At 40.9% G+C, this 16,588-nt stretch overlaps 1 protein-coding gene across 1 annotated transcript in view; it reads right to left on the reverse strand.

The window, feature by feature from the left end:
* Window positions 1-2,582, reverse strand: part of MBL2 (mannose binding lectin 2) — a 4,509-nt gene extending 1,927 nt beyond the window's left edge. Inside the window, exons 1-3 of the mRNA XM_006925988.3 lie at window positions 2,521-2,582; window positions 1,228-1,420; window positions 715-831 (exon numbers count right to left, since the gene is read on the reverse strand). Coding sequence (XP_006926050.1) covers window positions 715-831; window positions 1,228-1,411 — 301 coding nt within the window. The 5' untranslated portion in view covers window positions 1,412-1,420; window positions 2,521-2,582. The remainder of the gene's footprint in view (window positions 1-714; window positions 832-1,227; window positions 1,421-2,520) is intronic.
* Window positions 2,583-16,588: the final 14,006 nt, after the last annotated feature.

A 16,588-nucleotide genomic window follows, 5' to 3' on the forward strand; every position in this document is an offset into this window, starting at 1 on the left:
CGCTACTCTTTGAATCTTGGTGGCCATGTGACTGGTTGTGACAAATAGAGTGTGACAGGGGGAATAATGTACATATGCTAAGCCTTCAGAAGGCCTTCAAGCTTCTACTCTTTCTACTCTTGGGGAACCTGTGATCACCTCTATGGGAACAAGCCCAAGCTAGCCTAGTGAAGGATAAGAGACCTGTGGCTCAATTACCTACATCACTCCAGCCGACAACTGAACAGCAAGACATGTGAGACCATTGGTCATGAGTTGACCACAGACACAGGAGTGAGTCTAACTGAGAGCAACACAGAAATCACTTATTGGATCCACAGAATTGTTTCTGTGTTTTTTGTTGGCAATGAAGTAAAAGATAACTGACACACCTTATATATCCCCTGTTGTGAAAATAAGCATAACAAGCCCAACACGGAGCTGACCTGTTTTTTCCCTTTTGTGTCAGCTAAAGGAGAGCGAGGGCCCAGCTCCTTCCGGGGGTGCTTGGTGAAGGAGTGGCACTGTAAGAGAGTCTGTAAGCCTGTATTCGGGCACAGATAGGTATACTGTGAGGCCCCAAGTAACCTAGAGAGTGCTGAGGGTGCTGGGTCAGGAAGCAGAGTTGGGTATCTTCTCATGAAGCAGCAGGGGAAGGGGCATTCCCACCTGGTACTCAAAGTCCCAGGACCCAGTGTGCCCTCAGCTTAGACCTTGCTGACGTAATCTCCTTACCCAGACATATTCCAGGGTCTCCTTTTGGGCCCACTTCTCCTGGTAACCCAGGAGCCCCTGAGATTCCTTGAGGCCCCAACTTTCCAGGAGGGCCCTGCAAGCCTCTGAGTCCTTGCCCTGTTGGAAGACAAAATAAACATAAATCAATATCTGTGTTTTTGCTCTGTTTCTCCAAGTGTTTGAGGCCTAATCCCTTCCCGGGAAGAAGAAGACATTAACCCAGGACTAACTTTTCTAAGCCACTACTTCCAATGACCCAGAGAAGGAAATCTATGTCCCATGGGATAGCCTGCCTTGAGGGCCAATTCCCTGAGCAAGCAAAACAACCACATGTCACTAACTCCTGTGTAAAAGTCTGGGATGCCAAAGAGTCATAACTGTATATGTTTTGAATTATAATATGTAATTGAGAGAAATACACCCTATACAAATAGGACATTACTCTCCTCACATCCCCAGGCAATTTTGTCTGGAAAGTAAAGAGTTACAGAAATAGAACAGCTTAAGCTGTACCTGGTTCTCCCTTTTCTCCCTTGGCACCATCACGTCCATCTTTGCCTGGGAAGCCATTGATGCCTGGAGAACCACAGGTGATCACAGGGCAGGTCTTTTGGAGGTTCTCCCAGGTTTCTGCTTCTGTGCAAGATGCTGTCACCACACTCAGGAGAAGGAAAGGAAGCGATGGAAATAGGGACATAGTCCTCACCTTGGTGTATGAAAAATCAGGGAAAATTATCTCATCTTGTTCAGTTAATCAACATATATTTACCAAAAATTCCCTCTGTCCTATTACCTATACTGGGCAGAGGCAATGAAGAGACGGATGACCCATTCCTACATCCAGACTGGGGATTTGGAAAAGTAAGTCTTCCTTCTGACATTATGTGATTAGTACTTTAACAGAGATAGGTACAACAACATGCAGTGGGGGAACTAGGGAGCAGGTCACGAGTGCCCAGGCCTCTGGTATTATCACTAGAGGTTGTGAGTATGCTTCCCATGGCATTTGTGAGAGGAAATAGGCCTACGCATTGCCAGCAGCACATTCATGCCCGTTAGCTTGGTGTGGGGGCGGGGGTGAATGGAGACCTAGGAATGTGTAAAAGTTCCTTCTCTCCCCAGCTTTCCCCTTTGGGCCCATCTACTGCCTACATCCCATCCTCATATCTGTGCAGACCACTGTCATCCAGGACCAGTTAACCATAATTGGCTGAATGGCAGGCACTAAGCTGCAGACCGGTGATCCAGAGAGGAAGGATCACTACTAGTCATTAACTCAGCATGGAATTAACTCGAGTTTGCTTCTTCCTGAGGTTTTATTTCTCATTGCAAGAGAGACTAACCAAGGGTAGAATTTTCTCTGGAAATTTTTCACTACCTCAGCCCTGGCAGGGTGACAGATCCCTTTCTAGTTCCTGACAGGAATCCCCTGTGTTCTGTGAGTCAGAAACACTGGCCATCAGACCATCTTCTTGACTCCCCTTCCTATTTCTCAATCTTAGCATTTCATGTGTCCTTCAAAGCTGTCCTTCTTCAGGAAGCCTCAGTAGCCCAACTTCATGGGTCTGATTCTTTAAGGCTCTCTTCGAAAATGAAGGCAGTTCATTTGCAAATGGTTAGGTAAATCTAGGTAAGTTACAAGTGCCCTAGCATAAGCAGAGAGAGACACCTCCAACCCACCCACATGACTTCTGCCTGCCATCTCCCCACCTCCACCCACCAGAAAGCCTTCTCTAGACCTCCAAGGTCAAGTCAAATCCCTAGACAAATCTAGGACCCCAGATCTGTTCACCAGAAATGACTTACTGGGGCTTCTGCAGAGCGGAGATGAGGAGACAAGGAAGCTGACACTCCGGGCACAGGCTCTGGCAGATGCCTCAGGGTAAAGAAAGAGGCTGGACTTGGCAACTGCAGGGCCCAATCAGCCTGGCCCTCAACCCCAGATTAATAAACAACTCTTCTTAGTATTACACTAAACTTTTCTTAGCATTTCGCCAGAGGCTTCTGGCACAGTGTTTGGCAGCTGTTTGCTTTAATACCACACAAATCCTCCTTCGATTTGCCATTCATTTTGACATTTCTCATTGCTGAGCAACCATAAGTAGGTTCACATATACATCATGTTGAGATCATTATTTTCAACAGAGAAACATAAAGATACCTAGGAATACACCCACACTCTTGTGCACATCAACTGTACACACAGACATGTACACGGGCACACACAATCATCCACAGAAGCACAGCAGACCCCTTGCTGCCCTTAACACATCAAGAGCACTCTTGCCTCAGGCTCTACACTTGACATTCTCCCAGGCTGGACATCCTCTCCACTGTATCACTGCCTGGCTCTTCTATTCAAATATCCCTGTCTCAGAGAAACCTGTCTCAGCTATTTTATCTAAAGTAGTCCCACCTAGTCACTCTCTAAGCTCTTGGCTCCTGGGGTATTTTTTGTTTTTTGTTTTTTATTTATATTTTATGATATTACATTCTAGCCATTTGCTTCTTTCTTTCTTTCTTTCTTTCTTTCTTTCTTTCTTTCTTTCTTTCTTTCTTTCTTTCTTTCTTTCTTTCTTTCTTTCTTTTTATTTTTACTGTGGTAAAATATATATAACATTTTGTTTAACAATATTTACCATTTTGACCATCATTAGGTGTGCAATTTAGCAGCATTAAGTACATTCTCATTGTTGTGCAACCATGACCAATATCCATCTCCAGAACTTTTCATCATCTGTAACTAAAACTCTGTACTCATTAAACAATAATTTCCTATCCCTATCCTCTGGTTACTACTGTTCTACTTTTTGTCTCTATGAATTTAACTACTCTAGGTACCTATATTAGTGAAATTATATAACATTTGTCTTTTTGTGACTGGCTTATTTAATTTAGAATCTTTCTTTCTTTCTTTCTTTCTTTCTTTCTTTCTTTCTTTTTTTTTATTTTTACTGTGGTAAAATATATATAACATTTTGTTTAACAATATTTACCATTTTGACCATCATTAGGTGTGCAAGTTAGCAGCATTAAGTACATTTTCATTGTTGTGCAACCATAACCAATATCCATCTCCAGAACTTTTCATCATCTGTAACTAAAACTCTGTACTCATTAAACAATAATTTCCTATCCCTATCCTCTGGTTACTACTGTTCTACTTTTTGTCTCTATGAATTTGACTACTCTAGGTACCTATATTAGTGAAATTATATAACATTTGTCTTTTTGTGACTGGCTTATTTAATTTAGAATAATGTCTTCAAGATTCATCCATGTTGCAACATATAACAGAATGTCCTATTTTTTTTAAGGCTGAATATTATTCCATTATACGTAAATACCACATTTTGGAAGGTTTTTTTTGGCTTAATTTTTTTGGTTTATTTTTGGTTCATACAAGGTCTGCTTTTCGTCCCTTGGCTCTCCAGGAAAGATGTCTTCCAAACAGTAACTCAGGGATCCAGGCTGCATCTTATAGCCTCTGGAATAGGTAATTTCCAGATTGCTGAAGCTAAAAAGGAGAAAGCTGAGGCTGAGGGTAATGCAGCAACTCTGAAATATTTTGGCATGGAATTGACATCACTTCTTTTTAATGCTATTGTTCAGAACTAGTCACACATCCAAACTTAATTTCAAGGGAAGCTTGAAGATATAGAGGAACAGATGGAGATTTGGTGAGTACTAATTATTCCTAAAACAATTTAATAACAGCTTTTTTAAAACCCTGGCTCCAACTGAGAGCCTGATGTATGTTAAATGGGGGTTGGGGGACAGGGAGAGGTGGGGAGCAAAACTTCTCTGACTCTGGTGAATCCAGCTTCCAGAAGCCAGGCCAGGCCAGACCCTGGATTCAAGGTAGGACATGGAAAGTGCCAGCTCAGAATCTAGAAGTTTGGGTTCTGCACTATATTTCTATCAACCTTGGGCAAAGCCACTCTTCCATGGGCTTGCCTAATTAGCAAAATAAAGGTTTTGAGCCTGTTTTAGTAACTATGACTGTGCAACAAGTTGCCCCCAAACCTAAAACAATTATCATTTGTTATCTCTTATGGTTTCCATGGGTCAGGAATGCAGAAGTAGCTTGGCTGGGTGGTTCTGCCTCAGGGTCTCTTATCCATAGTTATCTGAAGGCATGATTAAGGCTGAGCATCTACCTGCCTGGTGGCTCATCACGTGGCTCGTGGGTTGGAGCTGGTTTCTGGCAAGGAGGTCTCACTATCTCTCTACGTGCCCTCTCCACAGCCACCGAGATGAAATCCACAGCCTTTAATACCTTGGGAGTTTCATTTTTAATAGTTAAAAAAAAAAAAAAAAGCTGGGAATAACCCAATTGTCCTTCAACAAGTAAATAGATAAATAAACTGTGGAAAACTCAGAAAAAACAAAAAACAAAAAACAAAAAAAGAATGCTGGTAAATAATGGTTAAATCTGAATAAGATTTGTATCTTATTGTTTTGTTCCAATGTCATTTTCCTGGTTTTGATACTTGTCCTATAATATGTTAGATCCTATCCTTGATGAATGATAGATGAGGTATATGTGAGACCTTTACTATTTACTCAACTTATATGTGAGACAAAAATTATTTCAAAAGAAAAATTTTCCAAAGGGAGTCTCAAGGAAATTGTGGCTATTCCAAACATTATCCCTGTTTCCTTCAGAGCTTTCTCCAAGTTTCTCAAGATGAATAGTCTGTTCAGTGGCTTGAAAGTGAGATAAAGTAGGCCACGTTCCCAATGCTAATGCTATTGTGACTGGGCTTTACAGTATGAGATCCAAGAGGTGAGAAATATTGCATCAACAGGTTGACAATAGAATTATAATTTTTGTAAGACTTTGGACCTCCTCCAAAGATTCATTAGAGGAATTTCAATAGAGGATAGCTGATCAGATTTGAATTTTCAAAGCTTGTTTTGACTACAGTGTGGGGAAAGATTGGAGGGGAGCAGGTATAGGAAAAATCAGACTTGCAAGGAGGTACTTCCTGTCAATTAAGCAGCAGATGATGATGGTCAGTCAGACTTAGGATAATGACAGATGGATCAAGAAGGTGGACACCTTTGAGAATATCTGCAGGATACATTTGGTGGAACTTGGGAATTTATGTGAAATGGTGAAAAGAAGAAGGAATTATTATAGACACAAGTTTCTGACTTGAATATCTGGGTGCCATTCAAATGAGATAAGAAATACGAGCAAAAAAACAATCGCGGGGGTGCTAATGGGCGTCTTGTGGGTAAATGGCTTGAACCATGTGATGGTGGTCAAGAGAGACAATCTAGAAGGAGTGGAACAATAATTTTATGAAGCACAGTGGAGTTAATTCTGAAGATTTCTAATAGAGCTGTCATACAATGTCATATTAGCTTAGGATGGTCTGGGAGCCCATCGTGGAAGCCTCATACAGATGTTGCAGAGACCTATAGTAAGGGTATTTATTATAGAGGCCTCCAAATACCAAAAGGAATGTGTATGAGATTCCCTGCATGAAAAATGTCCAAGGCTGTAGAGAACCACATGCCTAAAGCTAACGGAGACCAAGAGATCCAGGGCCTAAAAAGGGCTGTAGGCAACTTGTTCATCTCTCTTCCCTATTGTTTAGCAGCCAAACCTTCCTATGAATCCTTCTCCAAAGTGGCAGGAAGTGAAATGAGGTAGCTGAATCCAAGTCATGCTGGAGCTGTTGCTTTGATCACAGAGCTTACTTTTATTGAACACTTAGTCCAGAGGTCAGGAAGCTGCCCTATAGACACTGACCTTTCCTGGAACTGGGCTGGGAAGGGATGGGCATCTGAGTGGGAAGTCCGTTCAACTGTTGAGCCACTGCTCTGGGCGATGCCCAGCTATGAGTTCCTTCTGCTCTCCACGGTCTCCAACAGGCCTTTCACATATGAGACACCCCTCTTCACATGCATCAGCCCCCAATTACCAGCTCTACACTTTGCCTCAGAGATACAGCCACTGTGTGCATTCATTCTGGACCTGAAGTCCCTCCCAGAATTACCTCCTCTCTGGCACCTCCACCAGACATCCACCTCATTTCAAAAGGCTGCAGAGACACTCTCTGATGTGTAGGAGGACTGCCTGCCCCCCTAAACCCCTTATCCTCTAGCTGGGGCTGGAACTCCAGCTCTTTCACTTCCCAGCTGTGCGACCTTGGCCACGTTCCATCTCCTTCAGTTCCTCGATTTCTTCATCTGTGAACCAGGATTGCACTGTCTTGTCCATGCCATGGAATGCCCTTTTCTGGTCCACACTCAGTGCATGGCATGCAGCCCATTATGCCAGGGCCTTCATTACCTCCAGGATGACTTCACAATAGTCTTTTTGGGAAGCAGTGGTCTTGGGTGGTCCTTTTTGGGAGGTACGGCTTGAGATTTAGAGTCAGAGGCTTGGTTTGGTCTCATGACTGTGAGTTTAGACAAACCACCTATTCTGACTGAACCTTAGTTTTTATATCTATAAAATAAGATTTTGAACCCCGTTCTCTTTCCCACAGGGACATGCCGTAAGTGAAGACAGTGAATGGAAAGTGTCAGTGCTCTCCAGGCAAAGACCACCAGGAACATGCCTAACCTCAAATAAAGTGGATTTTTTTCTTACTTTTAGTTTTTAGATAAACAAGGATATTTTATACAATGGTGAGCCTTATGACTTTCCAGCAACAGGTTGTCAGGGTGGATTTTTATGGGATTTGGCCTTGTATTAGGTTATTTGGGGGGATGGTTTAACAAATGGGTGTCTATGCTGGAAAGGACACTGCCAAAAAGCCAGAGTATTTTATAACTGAGTTATTTTAATACATTTTATAAAAGAGGAGGGAAAATGGAACAATACAAAAATGTGTTTTATAATGAAGCAGCAGATGTTCATATAAGCCAGGGGAGGGGCATGCTTTTATTTTTTGTGGTTCTCAGGGTGACCTTTTTTATCTGTGCTTTTGGAATGATCTTTGTGTCTCATAACAGAATGATTTTGTTTTATGTTGGTGTTTTGTGAAATTGTTTATGGTCAGCAAAGAATACCATGGGCTGGCTGTGAGAGACAGTTGACAGCTGTCAACTGTTTTCTCTTTGTCAGCAGCATTCTTTGTGACCAATGTCTTTCCTTTTCAAAACTTCTGTCATGTTTTCAATCATAGTATGGCTTTCTTGCTCACTTTTGGTCATGGACCCTTTGAGAATCTGAAAATATCATAACCCTTATTTTCAACAAGGACAAAGACATATACGTACAGCATCTTACATAGTACATACACTTATATGCCACTGCTGCCATGGGCTGGGAGGTAAGAGCAAGTCACATCTGCCCAAGTGATGTAGTCCACACTCTCCTCTGGCACGGCCTTGAACACAGGGTAGCTGCAGTAAAGAAAGGTTGGGCCTCACGACAGCGAGGACCTGCTCCCGTGCCACACAAATCAGAACACGTGTAGACCCAGCCTTCTCAGATGTTGGCTGCTTCATCCTCCCCCGACCCCCACTCCCGGGGTTGCTGTATTGCTGCTCCAAGGGCATCCTCGCTCTGAGGCTGCTTCTCTCTAATAACCTGTTTCCTGATGGGCGACAGCTCATAGTGATAGTCATCTTCATTCCTGGGTCTCTGGGACCAGGGATGCTTCTTGTCAGGGTTTATTCTCTGGCCCTGCTTTGTCTCACTGGGAGGGACGCAGAGCAAGTCCTGGCAGAGGACTCTAGGAAGAGTGCACAGCTGAGATAAGACCAGGGCCGAGCAGGCGCATCCATCACCAGAGACAGGGCCAGAAACAAAAACCAACAAACAGAATCTTTGGAAAGGAGTGACCAGTAATTTAAAATAAGTATAATCAATATAAAGAATTGTGAAAACATTAGCCATATGATGTAGGCAAGAGGTGGTATAGAAGTGATGAAGTAGACATATTAAAGTGAATGGCATAATCATTGAAATAATGAACTGTGATACTGTGATTTATAATGAGATATATTATTTGTTCATCGTCTTGTTCCTGGTTTGGAGCTTCTAAAACGTTAGAAATTTCCTAAGTAAGGCAAGTGAACAATGTCTTTTGTTATGTGAATGAAGGAGACTTTTGGAAAGGAGAGGCGACCTAAGAATGGGCTGGTTGCCAGGGGAACCAACAACTGTAATTAGAGAGTTAGAATTTTCACTCCCACCCCACTATCTTGGAGAGGGGAGAGGGGCTGGAGGTTGAGTTCAATCACCAATGGCCAACGATTTAATTAATCATCCCTATGTCACGAAGCCTCCACACACACACACACACACACACACACATACAAAATACAAGTTTCAGGTTTTGGAGAGCTTGCGAGTTGGCGAATACGTGGATATTTGGAGAGAATGCATCCTGGTAGAAGCATAGAGGCTCCTCACCCATTCCCACATACCTTGCCCAATGATCTTTTCCATCTGGCTTTTCCTGAATTATATTCATTTTATAATACACTAGTAAACTCAGGTAAATGTTTCTCTGAGTTCTGTGAGCCATTCTAACAAATTAATTGAACCCAAAAACCGGGTCATGGGAATCTCCAATTTACAGCTGGTCAGTCAGAAGTACAGGTCCTGGATTTGTGATTGGTGTTTGAAGTGGGGGAGGGGGGCAGTCTTGTAGGATTGAGACCTTAACCTGTGGGATTTGATGCTATCTCCATATAGTGTCAGAATTGAGGTGAATTGAAGACACCCAGCTGGTATAGGAGAATTGCTTGCTGGTATGGGAAAAAACAAAAAAAAAACAAAAAAACATACATCGAATGAACAAAATAGTAAGAGTGACTGCCAGGGTGCATATTGCTGAAGAACACATCTAAGAACCAGAAGAGCGGAGTGACAGATGGCCTCCCAGGGTTGGGCACCTCAGGGTTAGAAGAGGGAACTTTAGAGTATTAACAACAGAGGAGCAGGTGCTCCAGTACATGAAACTGAGTTGGATAAATTGTGCTCCTACTTCCTATGTCGAAAACCAAGTAGACAGCACAGATGCCAGCAAGCAAAAAGGAGTGGAAGGAACAGATGGCAGCTCAGGCAGCCTGACACTGGGATGACATCACCGAGAGGTGCTGACCTTTTGAGGCTTACTCAAAAGCCGCGATCCAGTTAATACTTTGGCTCTAACCAATTATATCACCAAATCCCCTCTCCCTGTGACAATTAAACCCTGAGAGATTTAGGAGAGGTTCAGAAATGTATGGAGTCAGGTGGAAGCACTCTTGTTCTCAACGCTGTTGATTTTTGCAACCAACTGCATGTAACACCCAAGCTTGGTTTTGACTGGGGACAAAGATGACTCCCTTGGAGGAAAAAAAATCACAAATGTCTCAAAACATCTTCCAATTTCATGAGGCGGCAGCTCTCCTGATACGTTCCAAAACCAGAGAGACAGTAAGCTCAGCTATTGCAACAATGGATCAAATGCATCATTATTTTACTTAATTTATCCCATGCTGTATGCTTGGACTTAGGTACACGTGTGTGTGTTGGGGTGGGGGTCTCCAAATGTGTGCCTATGCCTTTCCTTAAGTTTTACCTTAAACTGCGGCAGGCCTCTTGGGAGAGCAGTTGCTTCCAGAGGATTGTGGGAGACACACCTGGGGAAAAGGACAGCAGAAGGAATCAGGGCAGAGGTGAAGAAAGGAAAGCTTAGGACTGGGCTTTCCTATTGAGAAGGCCTCAGGACAATGTATTCAGACCAGGCTAAGGTGGCACACTCACTCGCTGACTCAGCCAGGATTGTGCCTTCAGACTGTGGCTGGGACAGAGCTCTCAGGGATGTTCTCACACCTGCAAGACTGACCCGCCCACCAAGATGCATCCACAAATGGCAGGAACGCTTTTCTCTTGCAGTGACTCTCTAGTGCCCTCTAATGTGAAAGTTTATTGTGCTCTCTTTGAGGAAATGCTTACAGGAATTCTTTGGTTTAACACAGTGCATATACTGAAGAGCAGATTTGTAGCCAAGAGTGCTTTGATAACTATCATGGTAGACGTGTCCGCTTACATGGTAAATCCACAAATGCCTTGTGTGTGCCCTCTGTGGAATATGTAGCAGCAGGGATTCCTCCAACCAAGACTCGCAGGAAGGGCTGAGAGCCAAGGAGGGAAAGGGGCTGATGCTGGCTGGTTTGGGGCTCTGAGGCTGCCTCTGGTCTTCCTTCTGCCCAGGCACAACAGATCATCACCCCACCCCCAAGTTTGTTCCAGCTTCAAAACCTCTACTGTTATGGACTGAATTTTGTCATTCTCTACCACCCCCACCCACATTCATATGTTGAAGCCTTAACCCCCAATGTGACTATATTTAGAGATAGGGCCTTTAAGGAAGTAATTATGAATAAATGAGGTAGTAAGGGTGGGGTCCTAATCTGATACAACTGGTGTCCTTCCAAGAAGAGAAAGAGAACTCTCTCTTTGAGCACACACAGGAAAAGCCATGGAGAACACAGTGAGAAGGCAGAGGGCTGTCTACAGCCAGGCAGAGAGGTCTCATCAGGAATCATATCTGATGGCACCTTGATTTTGGTCTTGCAGAATCCAGAACTGTGAGAAAACAAATGTCTGTTGTTTAAGCCAGCCATTCTGGGCTATCGTGTTAAGACCCCTCTCGGGTGCCCGGCTACCAGCCCCCCAAAGCAGTAAAAACGGTAAGGACGGGGAACATACATACATCTGATTCCATTCCATCCTGACTTGGGCTTTGTGACTTAGACAAAGACTCTCATGCTATGAGTCTCAGTTCTCCAGCTAAATGAACTTAAGGAAAGCCCTTAAAAACCAGAAATATGTTGGGGTGTTGACTGGAATGTTGTGTGTATATGAAACCCCTAGACCTTGAGAAAAAAAAAATTCTCCTGACAGAGAAAGAACACTAAAAATAAGAGCGTCCTGTGACAGTTGGGGGAATAGACACTTGGGAGACCCAGAGTAACCAGGCTTTACTGACCCAGGAACACCTGGACCTGGCTGACTCCCCTTTTTAGAGAGGTGAAATGGTGAGGAGGGGGAGTCTGTTCTTTCAGGCTGCTCTGCATGGGCTCCAAGGAACCATGGTGAGCCTTAGGGGTAACCTGTGCCTTGAGGATCATCTCCTAAGCAAGATCTCAAAGAAATTTACAGGTCAGCTCTGCCATCTAGTGACCAAACTTAGAATTACAGCGAGCCAAAGACTGCCCTGAGACCACCACACATTCCCATCCCTGTTCACTGGTCTACAAATTACTTTCTCGGAGCTGCTCTGTTATCAGGTCCTAGAATAGAACTAGAGAGATGAAGGAGAACATAATTGCCCTTGTGAGCTCGAAGTCTAAGGGGAAAAAGCTGACACAAATTTATATTAAGACAATTTGTGCTACGAAGAAAGCAAAGGACTGAAAGAGGTGGAAATGAAGGGGACATCACAAGATTTTGCAGTCAGGGAAGGCCTCTCCGGGGAGGAGAGAGAGAGAGAATCTTTAAGTAGAGAAATACGAAGAAGCACAATTTAGGCCAAAGGAAAAGCATTACAAATGCCAGATGCAGAAATGATTTTGACATTTGAAGGTCAAAATTTGCTTCCTCCTGAGCTGGGTGACTATCAAAAGTGACCTGGGACCTCACCTGTCCCAGGACAGCATTGCTCCTTCTTGAGATAGGGAACCCTTGGAAGTGACCTCACTTGTCCAAGCCCCACTTTCTTCATCTGTAACATGAGAGTCTGAATAGCATCTACATAGAAGGAATTCCTGTTCTATTGGGATGCCGTGGTTGGCTTACCATCTGCAATATTGTGTTGAAGGACAGGGCTCATCCCGGGACAAGACCTGGGTTGGATTAGGTGCTCAGAGCCCCATGCTTGTCTGTGGAGGGAATCAATGAAGGGACATTTGAATGAAGGAAGGAAGAAGCCATCCGTTATCTTCCCTGAAGAGTCACACCTGATATTCTGCAGACTCGGAAGACGATCCGTTAGGATAGTTTTAAAATTCTGTGGCTGTAGATTAGCAAAAAAAAAAAAAAAAAAAAAGGCAATTGAAAGGTTGGACTAATGTTTAACATCGAGCATCTGTAACACATTTATCCTATTTGATCATTTTGTATTACAAAGAGATTCTCAAATATTTTTGAAAGATAAAATACTTTCGAATTGAGATTATTTTCCATAATCACACTTCAAGAAAATTAGAAACAAGTAACAAAATTTAAAGTTAAAATTATAGCTGGTTGGAAAATTCGGAGCTTTCTTACATAATCTTTGGGTCCAAAGAGCCACTAAAAGCAAAACTGAACAAAGGTGTAAAAATACTAATAATGAAAACACTAATTATAATGATCTCTGGAACAGAGCTAAAGGTTTTCAAGAAAGAAAATTCGTACCATTTAACACTTTTAAAAAAACTTTAAAAATGTGAGAATGAATTGAAAATCTAATAATGTGTCTTAAAATGTTAGAAATTATAAAGAAATACAAGTAATAAACTTGTTAAGAAGTCAAATGAATAGAATATGCAAAGGCATTTTGAAAGCTAAATAGAATTATACATATATGTTATTTGATTTTAAAATATTAATAATTATCGTTTTAATTTCCATTGCAGCTGCATACAAATAGAAGGTTAGAGATGAGTTAAGGCAGATTTGGATTCATGAGCTAATGTCTGAGATACAAAGACAATTCAAAATCTCAAACTTCATTCCATTTCACTCAATAATTTGTAAAAAAGCTCTCCTTTTTATCTCTGACCAAAATGTTCAAGAAATTACATAGTTCCTTAGCTATTCATTCAAAGAACTGGAATAAGGATGCAGATATTTCAACTAGTATCTGCTTGAACTACAGTGGTGCCAAAAAATTCAATCACTTTTATGTATAATCCATGAAATAAAAAATTATACACTACCTATATCCATTCATTGATGACTTTTATTGTGTAATGATTTGAGAAAATTCACAACATATTTTTAATTGTTATGACTTATTCTATGACAAAGATTGGCCCTCCATGGGCCTGAATAATTCCTTTTTTACTTATCATGTGAGTACTCCAGTCAGAAAAACTGAAGTCCCTCAAATTTTTCCCATCTGTCTTCTCAAAGCCTGTACCTCGTGGGGACTTAGCTAATCCCTCTACATTTGCAAAGGAAGTTCTCTGTTCTTTTTGGTGTCTGGTGCCATGTTTTTTTGGCTTATCTGGGCAGTATCTCTCTCCTTGTGAGGAGGTTCCTCTCTTACTTGTGTGCATCAAACACTCAGTTACTGGCTGCATGACACCTTGTGCTCCAGGCTAGGTGAAAAGCCAGGAAAAGAGACTTGGAGTCACTACTTTTCATTTCTGTGATCCTTCCGGGGACTTAGTTTGCAGACCTGTGCAATTGGGGGTGATTTGGAATGTTAATTTATCTGCCACTATGTTCCACTCTTCCTCAGCTCCCTGTAAATTGTCTATTTCCTTCAAAATTTCAGACCCCTGCTTCCTTCCTCATTTGTCCATTATGGCATATAAACCTCAATTGCCCGATGAGTTTGGGATCTTATGTGACATTCCTGGCAGTACCTCTGTAATAAACTTTGTAAATTTTCTCCTATTAATTTGTCTCTGTTAATTTGATTGTTAGCCCAGATAGAGGAACTTGGAAAGTGGGAGGAAAAAGTTTATTTTATTTTATTTTACTTTTTTTTTTTTTTTTTTAATCCAAAACACTTCACAATTCTATTTGCATTGTTTTGGAAAAATACTTTATTAAAATTATAGTGGAATTTTGCCCTTTTCCTCTTTGCGATTGGATTTTCTCATGAATTGAAGCAGTTTATGTTTGACAACACATTATGGGGCACGATGCTGTCAGTAGAGAGCGATGGTGTGGGAAAGGCGTCCCATCCAAAGATAGGGAATCCCAGGCTTTAGCTGAGACAGAATTTGGGAATCTGGTGTTTGGAAGGAATAATTGTCTATATACCAGCCTACTGACATAAGGGCTGAGGAAAAAGAACAAGACATTAAAAACAGTTTTATGAAGCACTCACTCAACAGCTGAGGGGACTGGTATGTAGGGGGTGTGTGAGACTGGCAAACACTTCAGAGGGTGCAGACAGGATGATTAACACCCTTCCTATGACAACTATAAAAAGAGGAATGTATGTTCTAAAATGTATTAGCTATTAAACGTTATCTGGGGAAATGTCTAGACATAAAGTATTTTATGAAGTAAAGCCAAAACAACATGATGGATTCTGTGTTTCTGTCACACTGTGAATAGTTCACTTTAAGTCGTAATTTTCTCTGTTGAAATAAATTTATAATGTAAGTAACTTCCAAAACAGAGGACTCAGGGAAAAAAAAACAAACAAACAAAAAACAAACTATAGTGGAACATCATCCAGTAACAGATGAGGATGATTATTTCAACAAATCCAATTTCTAAAGAGATCTCTGTGTACACAATACAGTACTACTGGGCGAACACAATACAGTTTCACATGAGAGAAAAAAATCCAAACTTTCCTTTGTATCTTTTTTTCTGCCTTTTCCAGTGAAAGTATAAATAGGGGATACATTTGCCTTGTCACCTTCAGTCGAGAATTGGCTTTCTTCTAGAAAAATAGATTAAAGATCAAAACGAATACAGAAAATTCTCTTTATGAACACTTTCATAAGAAAACAAAATTGGTCAAATTTTCCATTCTCCTGATATAACTAAATGTTTCCTGTGAATTCCATTCCACTTTTGAGTAAAAGGATATTAAAGAGATTAGCATATTTTCTGAAGTCTCATGAAGCCATTTAGCAATAACTAATTTGTACTGACATGGGGGACTCACATTAAAAAATAAATTTTTACGTAAGAATAATTTTGTAACTTGCAGAAGGAATATAACTTTCAAATACTTGAAATTATAGAACAAAATAAACCCTATGGGGACAAACATGCTATTTTCCATAGATAACTATAGCAGTTAACTTTTATTTATATGATAAAATCAATATTCTTTTTAGTGACAATAAATTTTCTTTTCCAATTAATCTGTTTTCCCTGATTACATATCCATAAAACGGGATGATTTCTGAATGCCTGATTGAATCATTCCTTGTTTGGCATATCGTTATGCAAGAAAAGTTAGAAATTACAATATTTTTGCTGCGAAGCATATGAAAAATAGCAGTATAAAATCCTTTGTGACTTTAAATATTATTTGTATGTGTTTCCGTGTACATGTGTAGTCCCAAATGCATTGTAGTAACTTCTTTTCAAATATTAGGAGCAGAGTAGAGAATGTATCATCACTCTTGTTCAAAAGAAAATATAAAAGAACTCATAATTCATAACATTAAATAGTTCTATAGAATACATACTAGATGCAGTTTTTAGTTTTCAATAACTACAGCTTTATGATATGGATGATATAGATGAACTGACTTGAATAACCAATGTAAATTAGTAGCAAAAGTGAGTAAGATAATTGCTTATTTTAGTGCTTACCTTACATTCAAAGCTACTTAGATTGCTAAATTATAAGGAATAGAAAAGTTCATGAAAATACCAGCCTAATTTGTGTTCTTTGTATATGAGTGAATACTTAGAAAGTGGTAAGAGGTGAAAGATTTTAGAACTTTGCTTTATTTTAGAATGGTTCTCTATGCTAATTAAATCATGATCATTTTTTTTTCTCTGAACCATCCTTTACAGATGATCAATGCTACTCATTTGGATGTTCTTTTATGTCCTCTCTTTTATGTTCCAAAGTAGACTCAGAATTTCTTTATAAAATCGTAACAAAAATAATAAAATGCAATAAGCACTGCTAAGAGAGTCACTAAAAAGTAGTCTGGAGGCCATTGAGGAAGTGGAGCCTATAACATCTCATGTCTCACTTCTTGGAACCATGGTTAA

Source organism: Pteropus alecto, unplaced genomic scaffold (genome assembly GCF_000325575.1).
Source record: "Pteropus alecto unplaced genomic scaffold, ASM32557v1 scaffold88, whole genome shotgun sequence".
In the NCBI taxonomy this organism is placed as follows: Eukaryota; Metazoa; Chordata; class Mammalia; order Chiroptera; family Pteropodidae; genus Pteropus; species Pteropus alecto.